This window comes from Haliotis cracherodii, unplaced genomic scaffold (assembly GCF_022045235.1).
Source record: "Haliotis cracherodii isolate W230 unplaced genomic scaffold, xgHalCrac1.p SCAF_17, whole genome shotgun sequence".
Taxonomy (NCBI): domain Eukaryota; kingdom Metazoa; phylum Mollusca; class Gastropoda; order Lepetellida; family Haliotidae; genus Haliotis; species Haliotis cracherodii.
The window spans coordinates 1,054,124-1,070,411 of NW_027266272.1; the positions used below are offsets into that span (position 1 = coordinate 1,054,124).

At 41.7% G+C, this 16,288-nt stretch overlaps 1 protein-coding gene across 1 annotated transcript; it reads left to right on the forward strand.

Moving 5' to 3' along the window:
• Window positions 1–1,718: 1,718 nt before the first annotated feature.
• LOC139464213 (probable G-protein coupled receptor B0563.6) lies at window positions 1,719–8,583 on the forward strand. Its single transcript, XM_071245736.1, has 2 exons — window positions 1,719–1,759; window positions 7,473–8,583. Exon 2 carries the CDS (start codon window positions 7,498–7,500, stop codon window positions 8,581–8,583), a length of 1,086 nt encoding a protein of 361 aa, XP_071101837.1. The 5' UTR covers window positions 1,719–1,759; window positions 7,473–7,497.
• Window positions 8,584–16,288: the final 7,705 nt, after the last annotated feature.

Here is a 16,288-nt window from a genome sequence, read left to right on the forward strand (position 1 = left end):
GTCCTACACTGTTGTGGTATCAGGCGGTCGAGTCATACGTGTGTCCTACAACGTTGTGATATCAAGAGGTCACGTCATACGTGTGGCCTACAACGTTGTGATTATCAGGAGGTCGCATCATACGTCTGGCCTACAATGTTGTGGTATCAGGAGGTCGCGTCATACGTGTAGCCTACAATGTTGTGGTATCAAGAGGTCGCGTCAAACTTGTGGCCTAGAATGTTGTTAAACTAAGTAGTTAATGTGTCTCTTGGCAGAGAGGACATTGGGCTCGTACTAATGCATCCTCTCGACATCTGAACCATCTGGTGCATTGTTCTTTGGGATTAAGGTAATGCCACTTAATAATCCTAATAGTTTCGCTATACCAGATACTCATTCTGTTCCGAACACACTTAGTGGTTGGCGTTCTGCATTACGACAACATAGACAATGAGACGCTATACTATAACAGGTACAATTTGATATTACCCTGTCAGCAGGAGACCTTTGCCGTTCGACAGGAACGCGATGAGTTGAGATTTAGGTTTGTTGAAAGCGTTATGCTTTTAAATATGCATCAGTAGGCACGTGCGTGAGACCCAAATGTAGCCAGTGTATCATTACCTTGGACAAAGTGAACAACAGGTTTACTACGTGTTGGGGTTCATGTTATACACGTACCAATCGCTCACACACGGAACGTACACAATACACTGACTGTATAGATCCTACTGCCCGGAGATACTACCTCACGTCGGATGGAAGTTGTTGTTGCCCTGTTTGGTGCTCGGATTAAACAAAGACTTCTCAGACTTCTCCCTCTCTCTCACTTTCTCTCTCTCTCTTTCTCTCACGTTATCACTCTCTCTCTCTCACTCTCTCTTTCTCTCCCCACCCCCCCCCCCCCCCCCCCCCCACACACACACACACACACCTCTCTCTCTCTCTGTGTAATAGTAATAAAGGGGGCGTAAGACCACAGTCACTCGCTCCATGATTTCTATCCCGCCGTGATATAGCTGATTGTGGCATTGAATCTCTCTGTGTGAACTAATCTTAAAAGGGACGTTCACTTGAACAAACGTCAAGTGGAGGTACGGGCGGCCCAGTCGTCTAAGGCCACGCGATTTATTGAGCACAGTTTCGTCCCTTGGGCACGCCAGAAACATATGATCATGTTTCTAGGTTTGTCAGCACCATACCCGTGCTCGTGGTTTTCACCAAAGTGGTAAACGTCTGAGACCTGCATCAATTCGGGCTTTCCTCCCATATTAAGCTGACACTCCGCGATATAACTGGAATAATGTTAAACGCGTCGTTAAACCCAACTCACTTACCCACACTAACGTGACGCAAGGATGTGATTAATAAGGCTCACGTGAAAACCAGAGAACAGACTATTCCATTATAAAAGTTAGCTCCCAATAGCTTAAGCACTGTTCACGACACGCGGTGTAGAGCAGCTGTTTCCGCATAGGTTGACTTCAGTTCACGCTGATCTGGTTGTTAACTGCCTGGCTGTAAGTTCCGTTGTCAGCCTTCGGTGGTGGTACGGGAGAGTTATTTTGGGGTAAATCATTATCCATCAAAAGTTCAATTAGTTCACAAACTTATATATCTTCCACGTCAATATCGCCACGGAGTCTGTGATTGGCAAGTAAGGTGTGCATGGGAGTTCGAGGGCACGCTGAGGACCTGTATCACGACTGCGTTACTTATTGCGGTGCATCCTAACTCTCACTGCAGGATCACTAGAGGAGGACGGGTCCAGGCCTAGGTAGGTGTTCTATAGATTCTCACAGGTCTTTGTCAACTGGACGTGGTATCTCTATACAGTGAAACCCCGGTAATGAGGGTGGTACAGTACCAACTTAACTCAATCAGCGTAATAGACTTCTGGGTCGTCGGGAGTTTACAATACATAGAGAGCCCCACTGTAGCGGAGGCCGACTACTGTGGTTTCATGACACATTGTGGTATGTGCTTTGATAACGCAGTGAATGAAAGTTGAGAGTGTTTTGTTTTTTTACTTAAAGAACTACATTGTAACAGTTATGCAAGAAAATTAACTTGCTCGATTTCCTGTTTTGTTTGTTGTTAAACGCCTGCGACAGCACCATGCAAGCTGTACGTCGGGGGACATACCAGTGATTGATTGTATGATGAAGCCATCAATCAAGTCACAGAGCCTGACAATTTGTTCCACGTAGTCACCTCTTACCTCAGGAATAGGTTATTGGGGATCACGTCTAACCAGTAGTCCCCACGGGGTCAATATACTGTTGCCTTTTGTATATTATTGGGCATTTATATGTTTAAACTTGCTAAATAGGAGTAACACTACATTCGTCACTTAATGGTTATGGAACTGATGGAAACTCTGCCATGGCGAGCACATGGAATATTGACCACACCCAGCAAGTCGGGGTTTCTGGGCCTTCGATCAACACCTGTGATGTGATGTTGATGTGACAAACCATAATGCCTCAAACAAACACATATGCACGTTATACAATAAATAGCAAGCGTGAATCCGTCACATATTCTATTTCTCTCAAGATCATCCAAAGTTTTCTACAGATCTCTAACCGACGTACAAAATACACTCCGCACATGGAGCTAAAACAATAAATGTACATCTGTCCCGCCTGTCCTTTGATTCACTAACTGCTTGAGCACAAAGTACATCAGGGATATAAACAAATGAAATAAACGTCAGGCAATCTCGCACAACGGTCACATGGTCTTGCTCTATGCGAGAAATAAAGGAATATTTGATGTAATGATTATATATTTTGTTGATGTTCTATCTGTACAGTTTCAATTTAGAATAATACTTCAGGTCGTCACATTAGCATCACACGTGATATGTAGATGTCTTTCTTTCAATGGAATCGGAGCCTCTCAAGATTACAATTACAGTAAAGCGATGGGTGATCGATACGATACCATTCACCACTGCTGTCACATCCGTCAGTGTAATGTTAGAGGTGTTATGTTCCACAGGGGCAAGTGATGTTGGTTGGGAAACCCTGATGAGGACCTGCATATCTAAGGCACAAGATATTAAACTATCGGGTTAGAATGGTTCCCTTGTTCTATATGTCTTGTCGTAAACAGGACTTCCATACATCACGTGGTCAGGCTCGATGGCGAGTGTCAGTGAACTCCGACAACTTGGGACTTTGGGACGTTGCAAAAAAACCAACCCATGATTACTCTGGTGTATGATGCTATTAACAGATGTAAAACAAAAAGAAAACCAACCATTACGACAAGACATTGACTACTACATGTGCATAGGAACTAAAGTGCCGGGCAAGCGAATGTTTGTTGGTGGCTAACATGAAATGAAACAGGCAAGAAATCGTTAATACAGTAATGTATTTGAGACGGGTATTATAGGCGATATTACTTTCATCCAATCATCCCATCAAGGAGTATTTCACAATAGGTGATGTGCACATGACGTCTTAATGAACATGGGAGTCGCTATTTCACACGACACGTTTATTAGCAGAGTGAAGAGTGAATTTTCATAGGCAATGAGTCGGTACGTACAATTGGCTCCATATATATATATATATATATATATATATATATATATATATATATATATATATATATATATATATATATATATATATATATATACTGAACCGCAAAAGACACGTCACCCCAAGTAATTGCATTGATGGGGTTTTCGAACGTCGTAATCCATCAACCAAAGCGCCGTTGCGCTTTTTTCACGCATGGTCTCATACTGAATCATACTTGGTACGACTGGTATTCCAGCTCAATAAGTATACATGGACGTGTATATGTTTTGTTTAAAGAGTATTTCAAAACTGAGCAATCCTTGAATGTTGTCACAATTTCCAGATAATGTAAACCATGAATCATTGACAATCAACTGCCAATTCGAAAGGTAGAGATGTGTAAGTATTGGTGATATTCACCTAACTTTAGACAAAAACAATAATAATGACCCAGAAAATTTTAGTGAACATACAAGAAGCTGTGAAGACTCTCAATCCGCTGCTTCCAGCCCCGAGATCGCCACATTAGGTAATGCAACAGATAAGGACAGAGCCTTCTCCAGATCTCATTATCTGGGATAAGCAGTTGCCTCTGGAGAATCTGGAAAAGACAAATGCCACGAATGTCAAAGAACCAGCAAAGACTCCTACGTCCGTTCTTTGCGATGCAGATCATCACATTCCTTTATTTACATATTTAACCGCTATTTTGCCTTTAACGACCAATGAAATCTGTTTCGTCCGACAATCGAGACCAGTTATTCACTGGTGTTTATGTTATATATTCAAATATCATGCCTCTCTCCTCATCAGCCGTAGATGATCCAGCCTCATGATCATAACTCAAACTATTATTACACCCACAACTCATAATCTGACGCAATTTTCTCTCTTATACATGTAAAGAGGATACATTCTGAGCGATATTTAGTATGTAAATATCAACCGAGTCTTCGTTCACCGGTCCTTTTCGAAGATTTGCCGAAGCAAATGCCGATTAACGAGTCGATGTTGATATTTCTCATATTACAAAATATGAGTGGTGATCCATATTTATCATTTCCACCTGGCAGGGTTCCTCATTCAGAAACAAATACACCGACGTTATTGAAATTTCACGGTATATTATGCGTAGAGATACATTCTTTGCCAATGGGAAGCAAAACGAATAACCCTATTTCGTTTGGGAAAATAATATTCGCGGATAAGTTAGTAGTAAGTTCGAGGAACTATTCGATGAAATATATGATTGAAAACTGAGGCATGACAGTAATCACATTCATTCTGTTGTACTACATTAAACTGTGGTGAAACTTGACAACTAGTCATTGACAAGCAGCACTCTCACTTGCGGAACGTCACGCGGGCGGTAAGGTCACAACAGTATAGTGTCGTAAGTGTCACCGTCACTTTCCATGCATTGACCTATGTCGCGAACACCTGGTACCATCACTAGGTGATGATGATTCATATGCCCGCCATATAGTCGGAATCGTAAATTGAATTTCTTGGTGCTATGGAAACGGATTTGTTTAGTTGACTGGAACTGGACTAAAACAAACTGGAGGTATAAACAAGATTAATCGTTCTATTTACACAAACAGTTACATAACTAACAAACGCGATGGGATGCTGACACCACAAGAAAAAGGGTCAATTTGAGATTGATGACGGTTGTTTCCGGGCGATTTGAACATTGCATGCCAGGAGCAGTATCATGCGGCGTGGGAGTCTCGGGAGCTGGGAGGTTTCTCTGTTCTCTGTGATGGGATGCTTCCTGAATTTAATTTGAAAACTTGTTAGTGCTGATCATGGTTTTATGTGACAGTAATTATACTCATCCTGGATGTGTCTGCAAGCAGTACATGGTCACACACAGGGATTTGTTGGTCGTTTTGACGTCCAGAGCCTAGCTACTGTATACCTACCCGTGTGGATGGTGCGACTTTCATCGTACGATATCCGATAACCATTGGTCGCAGGATTAAGATGTGACGAAAATGTGTGCTGACCTACACCAACTCGGCACCATGCGTCAAGAAATTGGTCATGGGCATGTTATAGGTAGATTGTATCGCTGACAGTCAGCTTTAGTCTCTCCCTGTCTCTAGTCAGACATCAGAAAATGGCTACTTATAGCTAGATACACAACTAAATGGGTGCAAAATGGCCAAAACAATAGATGAGTGTCACAACAATTCCCTCACCGCTTTGTGCAACCTTCCAACATGTTGTTTGTGTGTTACCACACCTATCACATCTTCATCCGAATACATGTTTATCACAAACTTATCTTAATGAAATTACGTTTCTTTTAATAAATTAGTGCTTCTGCCTCACTGCGTTCGATATTAAAAATACAATATTGTGACGATATGCTTATTTACATTATCATTACCTATATCTGGGATGTTTGTCTCTATAATATCATATCTATCAAAGAGGTGGGACTGCATCGGACCTTGCGTCGGGCCCTTGGGTCGGGAGATACTTAAGGTTTTAGTCACTGGTTAATCTGGTCGAGACTCAATTATCTCAGGGGCGGTTGCGTAGCCTCATGGTTAAAACATAAGCTCGTCACACCGATAGCCCGTGCTCTATTCCCGACACAATGTGTGGAGCCTATTTCCCACCGTCATGTTGTTGCAATGTTACTTAGGGCGGCGTAAAACCATACTCATTCAGTCGATTCTTCCCGCCCGCCGTGATATGGCTGACTTTGGCGTAAAACTCCATCCATTCACTTACTCACTCATTCACAGAGAGATAATACATCGATCGATATTCTAGAGTGAGGGAAATATCTCCCTCGGGTTGATAGCGTTATGTTATTCATTCAGAATATATGTGAAGGACAATTGTTTACAAACCTGCACATGGACGTCGTGTTGAGTATTGATAGCCAGACAATATACCCACATGGAACGGGAACATGCACGAATGAGTGAATGCGTTTACCCCGTGTCAACAATATTCCTGCAATATCACGACAGGGAAAAGTATGTTTTATTTATTGTATTCATTTGGAGAACGAATGTTTGACCATTGATCCTGTCAAGCCACTCTGGTACATGTTTCCAACGGACCTACGTATAATGATGTAGGATGCAACATGGATACTTTTACCACCTGACTGCAAATGTGGTTACATAGATCAGGGAATACAACATCAACGTCATTCGGATCCAACCGGAAGTCAGACCTTTTACTCCGAGCTGATTTTGTGTCAAGATGAAACAAACCGTACCCTGGAATTGACGTCACATGGATCCTGAGCGATCTCTGACATTCCAATCACAAATACTAGCTGTGTGTGTGTCATAGCAAAATCAGATGTCAACATTGCGCCTTAACTACCTCTTAAGTTTGTCAAGATGATGTGTTGTTGTTTCTATTTTCGATCAGGAAATGCCAGCCTTAATAACGATAACGGACAAATACAAAAGCGCGAAAACATTTGCAATATCATAGGATAGCTGTACGATTGTTCACTGTACGATTTCGACTGCATCTTGAACAAGCCTGTCCTGTCCCAGCGGTGGCTCCCGTCACAAACAGATGCAAACTCAAGTCAATTGTCCACCTGAATAAAACACAGATATAAACGGTACCAGTCCAAATAGGGAATTGAATCAGGCATCGTTTGTTTCCTCAAATACAAATGTCCTCTCAGTCCTGCACACAACTGGGCGCAGATGCCACATGCGACAATGTACTGAAAGGTTTTGCCATTCTCCATTCCGTGAACTTTTGTGTCAGATACAGGGAAAAAATATGTGTTAATTCGAATTCTTCGCTCGCTCGTACCAAGAATTTAGAAGCCAGAACACTAATTGACGTCGGAAGTTCATCTGACATGTCAGATGTGGATGCAGAGAGATAAAAGAAAGGCGTAAAACGTCTGGTTTTGTTGAAATTGAATTTGATCAAATTTATATTTTTATTTTTCAGAAAGAAACATTCTTCTGATCACGCCATGTCTAATTCAACGCAGCAGGCTCTGGTTACAGACATATATGGAAACATTACGTCATCCATGGAGGTGACAACCCTCGTGTATCCCCAAGAGTACCACAGACTAAACGCAGTGATTAATATCCTCAACAGGTACTATATCTGGGTAATATTCGCTTTTGGATGTCCAGGGAACGTGATGAGCATCTGTGTCATCGCTGGCATGTCAAAGCGAAGATTAACAACATCGTTTTTCTCCGTGGCAGTTCTTGCTGTTGTGGACAACCTTACCATCATTATGAAGATGGTTGAAAATCAGTCTCGTAGTCACAAGATAATATCATTTGATGAAACTGGATGTCAGTTTTTGTTTTTCCTTGGTTTAACATGTGCAGCATTTGCAAACTGGATTCTGATAATGATATCAGCAGAGAGGTTCACGGCAGTGGCGTTCCCTATGAAGGTGGCGCTGATCTGGTCCTTGAGGAGGGCAGTAGGCATCATAGTTTGTGTGTTTGTGTTTCTCGGCCTCGTCCACAGCCACATCTTCGCCTCAGTCACCCATTATGAAAACTACACATGTACAGTGAAGAAAAGGTTTCACCAATACATCCACCCTTACTGGTATTTCACCAGCGCTACGGTTTATGCATTCATCCCTGCTACTTGCCTCATTGTGTTCAACGTCCTTATCATCGTGTTGCTCAGGAGGTCCTCCGCCACGCGACGACACATGCTGTCCGAGAGTGATGCTTCCAACGTGGAGGCCCGGCGTCAGGACCGGCAGGTCACCATCATGCTCGTCACCGTCGCTGTCACCTTCCTCATCCTCACCATCCCCAGATGTGTGTGCGTCATCGCCTACCACAGCATGTGTACAGGCAACGCAGACTTAATGTGTACTACTAGGAGACAACTGTTTGACACTCTTACCACCCAAATCGCAGACACCAACCATGCCATTAACTTTTACATGTACGTTCTGACCGGGAGAAGGTTCCGAGAATACTTTCTAAAGCTGTTTAAATGTAGACAGATGTTATACATGAAAGTGTCAAGTAGCAACACACACATGTCGGAATTGCCTCTCACAGAATCCAGGATTTGAAAGTAAGTGATGTCTTAATGTTTGTTTCTTATTTAATGCCTCAGTTAGCAAAAACCCAGCTATATGACGGCTACCTGTAAATAGTCGAATCTTGAGAACCAGTGATTGATATCATCAGCAAAATACCACGCAATCAGCCAGGTTACCGAGTCTGACCACCCGATCCATTTAGCCGCCAATTCGGTCCACGCCTCGGTTACTGGGGGACCTAATCTCAGGGAAATCTTACGAGTTTCTAGATTATGCAGTCCAGGGGAAAGATAGTATTTACATGACATTCAGTGTTAAGTTTCTCAGTGTAAACTTTCCCCTGGCGAGACATTCCAACCTTGTCATTCAAGTCTACTTTTCCTGCCTCGATTGTGGCTCCACAGCGTGTAGAACACGAGTTGTGACCCTTAAGCGCGATGTTGTGACCCTAAATCACGATATCCAGACAGATCGATGTTCTTGGTTTCACAAAGATACAAACATAGCAGGCGACCTCGTCTATCAGATTCGGATAACGAGGAGAGTGAAGATTGACATATTGCCACAGTCATGACATCTGGTACAATAACAGAAACATACACATTACGCAGTATCAAGTGACACTGCACATTGCCATAACCTGAAACGCTCAGCGGGGGGCCTCTACAATTAGCACGGCATCTCTGTCGCCGCGATGAGCGCGCTGTCGTTCAAGTTAAAAAGTTGCACTCAAATATATTAAGTATTTGGTCGACTTGATTGAAAACTGTCAACCACTTCGAAATATTTGCCTTTGCTTAAGTTTTCGAATATTTTCAGGTCAAATTCGAGAGGCGGCGCTGTGGCCATAGCAGCGACCACGGTTTCATTTTATCCAATGTTGATTGGACTCTCGATATGTGCGACAGCCCTTTCATACTTTAGCACAGAAAAGTAGGCTTGAAGGGCAAGGATGAAAACTATGCTTTGATATAGTTAGTGTGCACACTTGTCTCTGAAAGATGAGTGTATACAGACTTCGTTATTCTCCACCATTGCGACCAAACAATCACAATTTCATTATATATCAGTCTTTTAAAAGTAAATTGTTTAGGACACCTTCGAAGATTGTAGTGTTTGCATAGATTAGTTGTTGTTTTGTCTAACATCTGAGATCAGTCGACATTGTCAAAACGTTCCGAAGCAATTTAACTCGAATTATTCAACTTTCAAACCAAAATATTCTCTTTCCCAAATTAGTAATATTACAAGGAAAGGGCAATATATTCTACTTTTTGATGGCTCAGAACTTTTAACTCATTCGAAACTTTAAAGGATTCCAAGTTTTGAAAATGATATCACGGTATTGATAAAATTATTTTTTTTCGAAAACGTGTTTATTCATAATACTGAGAGGCCATAGGCCCACAGAACATGTTACATAGTAATGGGTGTATATACATTTATAAGGTAACACACTTTTAGCTTCTTAGCTTCCGAGCATTCAGTATGTACAATGACAGCTTTTTCGTTATTACTACATTCTTATTTGACATTAATGTAACACATTTCTGTAGACTTGGACAACGGATTTAATATTTATCAACGAACTGTATTCTGAGTTCTGTATACAACGGACAAAGTAGTAAGAAATGGTATTCATTTTCTACAGTGTTGAATTCACAAAACTGATAAATTATGTCTTCTCTCAAGGTTTTCTTGTTTTCTTGTTTTTTGTTTAACGCCTCACACAGCAATATTCCAGCTATATGATGGCAGTTTGTAAATACCTGAGTCTGGATAAGACAATCCAGTGGTTGAAATCATGAGCATCGATCCATGCAAATTGGATACAATAACATATATCAACCAAGTCAGCGAGCCTGACAATACGATCCCGTTAAGTCGCCTCTTACAACAAGCATGGGTTATTGAGGACCAATTCTAACCAAGAAGAAAATATTTCAGTTTATAAAAGACATTATTTGATTTGCTATACTAAATATTCATACCGATACAAATATTACCCATGATCCTACTAATACAATTTCATTTACAGGGACTGGACGTTCACAGTTGAACATTTGCCGCTCTACAATATGACACCGTGAACAACGACGCATACATACAGCCGACGGAAAAAGCTTTAGTTGTTGTCTTTTTTGGGGGGTCCGTCTGGTTTATGTCAATGTCGTTTCGGTGACCAGGATGCGTCGACAGCGTGAATATGTTTAAGCCTTAAGCTCGTCATTGGATGCACAGTAGCAATGTCGATCAGGTGACGATTGTGTTCTGTCTGGCCACTGGGGTGTCTGGTTGTGACCTGGAGGGGATACCGGACTTTGAGAAACCTGTGCCGGGTGTGATGTTCTGGAGTGTATTGTCTGTGGATTTCTGTTTCTGATTCACAGCAATAGTTGTGGACAGCCATACACCATGATGGAGGCGTGCACCTGATCGGCACACCAAGCAGGATACAACTGCTGTAAAAACCATGCGGGATACACCTGGATACACCTGTCTCGTACACCATAAGGGATACACCATGATGGCGACACACGCCCAATATATATACCGTGGGGGGAACATCTACCTTACATCGATGTGGGATACACCCGCCCAACACACCACAAGAGATACACCAGTCCCAAACACCAAGAGCATCTACATCCTAGAGGGATACACCTGTTCCATACACCATGCAGATTACATCTGTTCCATACACCATGCAGCATACACATGTTCCATACACCATGCAGCATACACGTGTTCCATACACCATGCAGAATACACCTGTTCCATATACCATGCAGAATACATCTGTTTCACACACCATGCAGAATACATCTGTTCCATACACCATGCAGCATACACATGTTCCATACACCATGCAGCATACATCTGTTCCATACACCATGAAGAATACATCTGTTCCATACACCATGCAGCATACACATGTTTCATACACCATGCAGAATACATCTGTTCCATACACCATGCAGAATACACCTGTCCCATACACCATGCAGCATACACCTGTTCCACACAACAAGCAGAAAACACCTGTTCCATATACCATGCAGAATACATCTGTTTCATACACCATGCAGCATACACCTGTCCCATACACCATGCAGAATATATCTGTTCCATACACCAAGCAGAATACACCTGTTCCATATACCATGCAGAATACATCTGTTTCACACACCATGCAGAATACATCTGTTCCATACACCATGCAGAATACACCTGTTCCACACAACAAGCAGAAAACACCTGTCCCATACACCATGCAGAATACACCTGTTCCATACACAATGCAGCATACACCTGTTCCATACACCATGCAGAATACACCTGTTCTATATACCAAGCAGAATACATCTGTTTCATACACGATGCAGAATACACCTGTTCCATACACGATGAAGAATACAGCTATTTCATATACCATGCAGAATACATCTGTCCCATACACAAAGCAGAATACATCTGTTCCATACACCATGCAGAATACATCTGTTCCATACACCATGCAGAATACATGTGTTCCATACACCATGCAGAATACATCTGTTCCATACACCATGCAGAATACATCTGTTCCATATACCATGCAGAATACATCTGTTCCATACACCATGCAGAATACATGTGTTCCATACACCATGCAGAATACATCTGTTCCATACACCATGCAGAATACATCTGTTCCATATACCATGCAGAATACATCTGTCCCATACACCATGCAGAATACATCTGTTCCATACACCATGCAGAATACGCCTGTCCCATACACCATGAAGAATACATCTGTTCCACACACCATGCAGAATACGCCTGTCCCATACTCCATGCAGAATACATCTGTCCCATACACCATGCAGAATACGCCTGTCCCATACACCATGAAGAATACATCTGATCCATACACCATGCAGAATACGCCTGTCCCATACACCATGCAGAATACATCTGATCCATACACCATGCAGAATACATGTGATCCACACACCACGCAGATATAGACAAACGAGCAATTGGTATCATGAGCAATGACCAGTGCCGTTGGGGTGTGATGACACAAGTCATCGAGCTCAACCAAACCATCCATGTGGTTGCCTCTAAAGTCAAGCTTGACGGCAAATATATTAATACCTGCAAACCGTATGGGCCTTTTATCTTGTGACACTCTGGACGTAGTGCCCAGAATCAATGCTTGATTGTCGAGATCAGAAAGTTGGCGCTTTAACACCCACAACCTAAGTCACATCATTGTCTTCATCCTTACTTCATTAAGAACACGAGATCATCCACGTCACTCAGCTTGCAGTTGGTGTCAGAAAATTATTATAATAGTCCGCCGGGTAAAGAGTATTTACTGTACAAAGGTCAGCATTGATATATATAAAAACATACATATTTGAACCAAATAGTGTGTCATCATAACCTGAAATAAAATGCAACTTCCCCAGACTGTCTGTTAAATAGAATGTGATTTGTGTGCGTGCGTGCGTGCGTGCGTGCGTGCGTGCGTGCGTTGTTGTTGTTTTTATTGTCTAACATTACACTCAGCAATATACCAGCTCTATGGCGGCAGAATGTCCGGGCCAGACAATCCAATGATTGATATTATGTTCATCAATCCACACAGTCTGTACACGTTGACACGTCCTCACACGTTGTCCCTACCGTGACCATGCATCCGATCCATTCAGTCGACGCTTACTGCCAGCATAGGCTTCTAGTGATCAATTCGAACCCGGAATCTCGCATTTTACAAAACATAGAGCCGTAGTGTTATGTTTTCCCGGTCCCACGAGAAGTGGTGTCTGAGGAGATTGTGTTGTTAAAGTCAAGCACGAATGTTTAACCGATTTATTAGGCTGGTCAAGACTACCCACAATTATCCTGTGTATTGTATCTCCATGTTATTGTGACGATACTGGGACACTAGAAACTTGAAGAGATATGTCAAAATGTATATTTTTACGGTATTGATTTAAAACATCGTTCAATCAAACACTGGTTTGGCTGACCCAGACGCGCCCATATACTGGCCGATGTGATGTTAAAGCTAGGTTACAGCTGACTAGCGTTAAGTAACAAACTAACAAATCGTGTGTGCTAACGACATGTGATTGCGATTGCGATTGCGAACAGAGTGTTTGAGAAAACTAGGAAATGCTAACTCTTTTGTCACCAATCAAGTTAATTTTGTTCTTTTACTGACGCTTCACAAGTACGTTTCACGTCAGTCAAGTGCCACAGTTGCGCAGCTGGAATATTCCTGACTGCGGCGTAAAACAACTATTTACGGTACATACGCACGCATTCATCACGCCCCATGAGTAGCCGACCTTCCTGAGACATATAACGTACAGTTTCCTAGCGCTTACACAACATCACTGTACCGTGATATTTACAATGAGAGGGAAACACAACCGGGTAATGTCATTCTTTAATCAAAACATTCATATAGCCTTTGCTTGACACGGGAGAGAAATACATGCATGTTCTGAAACAATATTCACTCACTTCCCCACAAAAAACGAACAAAAAAGCACAGTAGATGTGCCGATTATCAAACATTGAACATTGCACAAATCAAAAACATTTGAGTAGAAACTAATATTTGGATTAAAAAAATAAAAATAACAATAATGAAAATAGTCATCATCATAATGCTGATACTACTACTACTACTACTACTACTACTACTACTACTACTACTACTACTACTAATATTACTACTACAACTATTACTACTACTACTACTACTACTACAACTACAACAGCTACTACTACTACTACCACTACTAATAATAAGGGCGTCATGGAAAATAATAACGACAAAATTCTTTGACATAAGCCCATATACAGCGTCAGACCTATCCAGGCCAACAAATCTGATCTTGGCCTTTTGGATAAATCCAATTAAATCATTCAAATTGAGGAATTTTCTGTCCCTTTTGACACTAATGCGATTGACAAGATTCAGCAACCCTGCAGGGTCCTTCCTTTGGATGAAGTTGTCTGGCCCGAAAAGTGAAACAGAAGGCTTTCTGTTTGCTGCTCAGGACCAGTCACTTCCCACTCGAAACCGTCAATGTGTGATTTTGAATAAAAATGTAAATATGAAATGTAGATTATGTAATGAATTTAATGAGACTATCCAACACATTGGCAGCGGATGCCAAGCTTTGGTACAAACACAGTATCTACAGCGACATGATGGAGTGGCTATTTCTTCTGTCTTGGCTAATGCTTGTGGTTTTGATACAGAGGTCCATCCATGGTACGACCCGGAATATGTATAGGGCATTATGGAAAATGATCAATACAAAATCCTTTGGAATAGGCCAGTATACAGCCTCAAACATATCCAGGCCAACAAACCTGATCTTGTCCTTTGTGATAAATCCAATGAATTCATTTATATCAATGAATTTTCTGTCCCCTTTGACAATTTTCTGTCCCCTTTGTCCCTAATGTGATTGACAAGATTAAGGAAAAACATGGCAAATATGCAGACCTCGCTTTCGAAATGTCACGCTTGCATCCCAAGTACCAAGTTGTCCGACTGTCCATTGTTCTCGGTGCATTAGGTTTGGTACCTCCCAATCTATTGACTGACATTGGGAGAGTACACGGGTTTGCTACCAGGAATACAACCCTTCTGACAATCTGTGTAATGCAGAAGGCTGCAGTGTTGGGGAGTCTTCACATTCTCCGAAAAGTTCTGGGTAGGTTTGACTAGGCAGCGCTTCCTGGAAGAAGTCCCATTCGCTGTCTGGGCTGCGTGTAGAGGGGGCAAGGCCCCTGAGCTGATAATGAGCCTTACCAGCCTGACTGTGCCAGGATCACCCAAACCCTCTTTGCTGCATTTTTTTATTTTAATGATAATAATAATAATAATAGATTGAACTTGTTATTTTTTGGACAATGTTTTAGAAGGTGAAGGTCGTATGAGTCGACTGTTTTGAGCTTCCGGGCTGAACGCATGTGACACTGCTGCTTACGTCAATTGCATTGATATGGAACTCCTTCTGTAAAACAGGCTCGGTCAGTACACACTATAACCGTCTGTGCATTTTCATACATACCAGGCACATTCAAGTGAGGTAAATGTACATTTAGTAACCACAAGTCTTAGTATATTGTGTGACTGACTCTACACACTTTTTGCCACCATATCAATATTGATGGTCATCAAAATTGTTTAATGTTGTATTGGGCTTTTAATCGAATTCAGTACCAGGCCAACCAACAGTTGATAGAATAAGCAACGTTCCACTCAGTCTAGGTACACTGGGGCAGTCAGACCATAAATAATAACAACCTGATTCTTACTTCTTGTAAGCACGCGGTACTGACGAACCATTCTTCCCTGGAATCCCTTCAGAAACACAAGTTAAAACCGTCTTTTGCTCTTGAAGATTTAAGGAGTGTTTCATGGATTTTATTCAAAGATGACATTTATTTATACAATTAATCGCTAGTCATGTAGCTCACTTTGAACATATTGACAGTAATTGGTTACATATACGAAAACACAGAAAAGACTGTATGTGGCACAGGCATTTATTTTAACAAAAAAAATACTTTTACACGAGCCTCAAGGAGCGCTCCATGCATCTGTAGCCTATTCCGTGCTTTCATGGTACAACAGAAACGGGTTATATCTAGCAAATTATTTTGAGATCTAGTTCATATTTTATCCGTCAGTGTGTTTTTTTCATTTGTGTAT

Excerpts from the sequence above, each read along its gene's own strand:
- LOC139464213 (XM_071245736.1), top strand. The coding sequence starts at position 7,498 with ATGTCTAATTCAACGCAGCAGGCTCTGGTTACAGACATATATGGAAAC.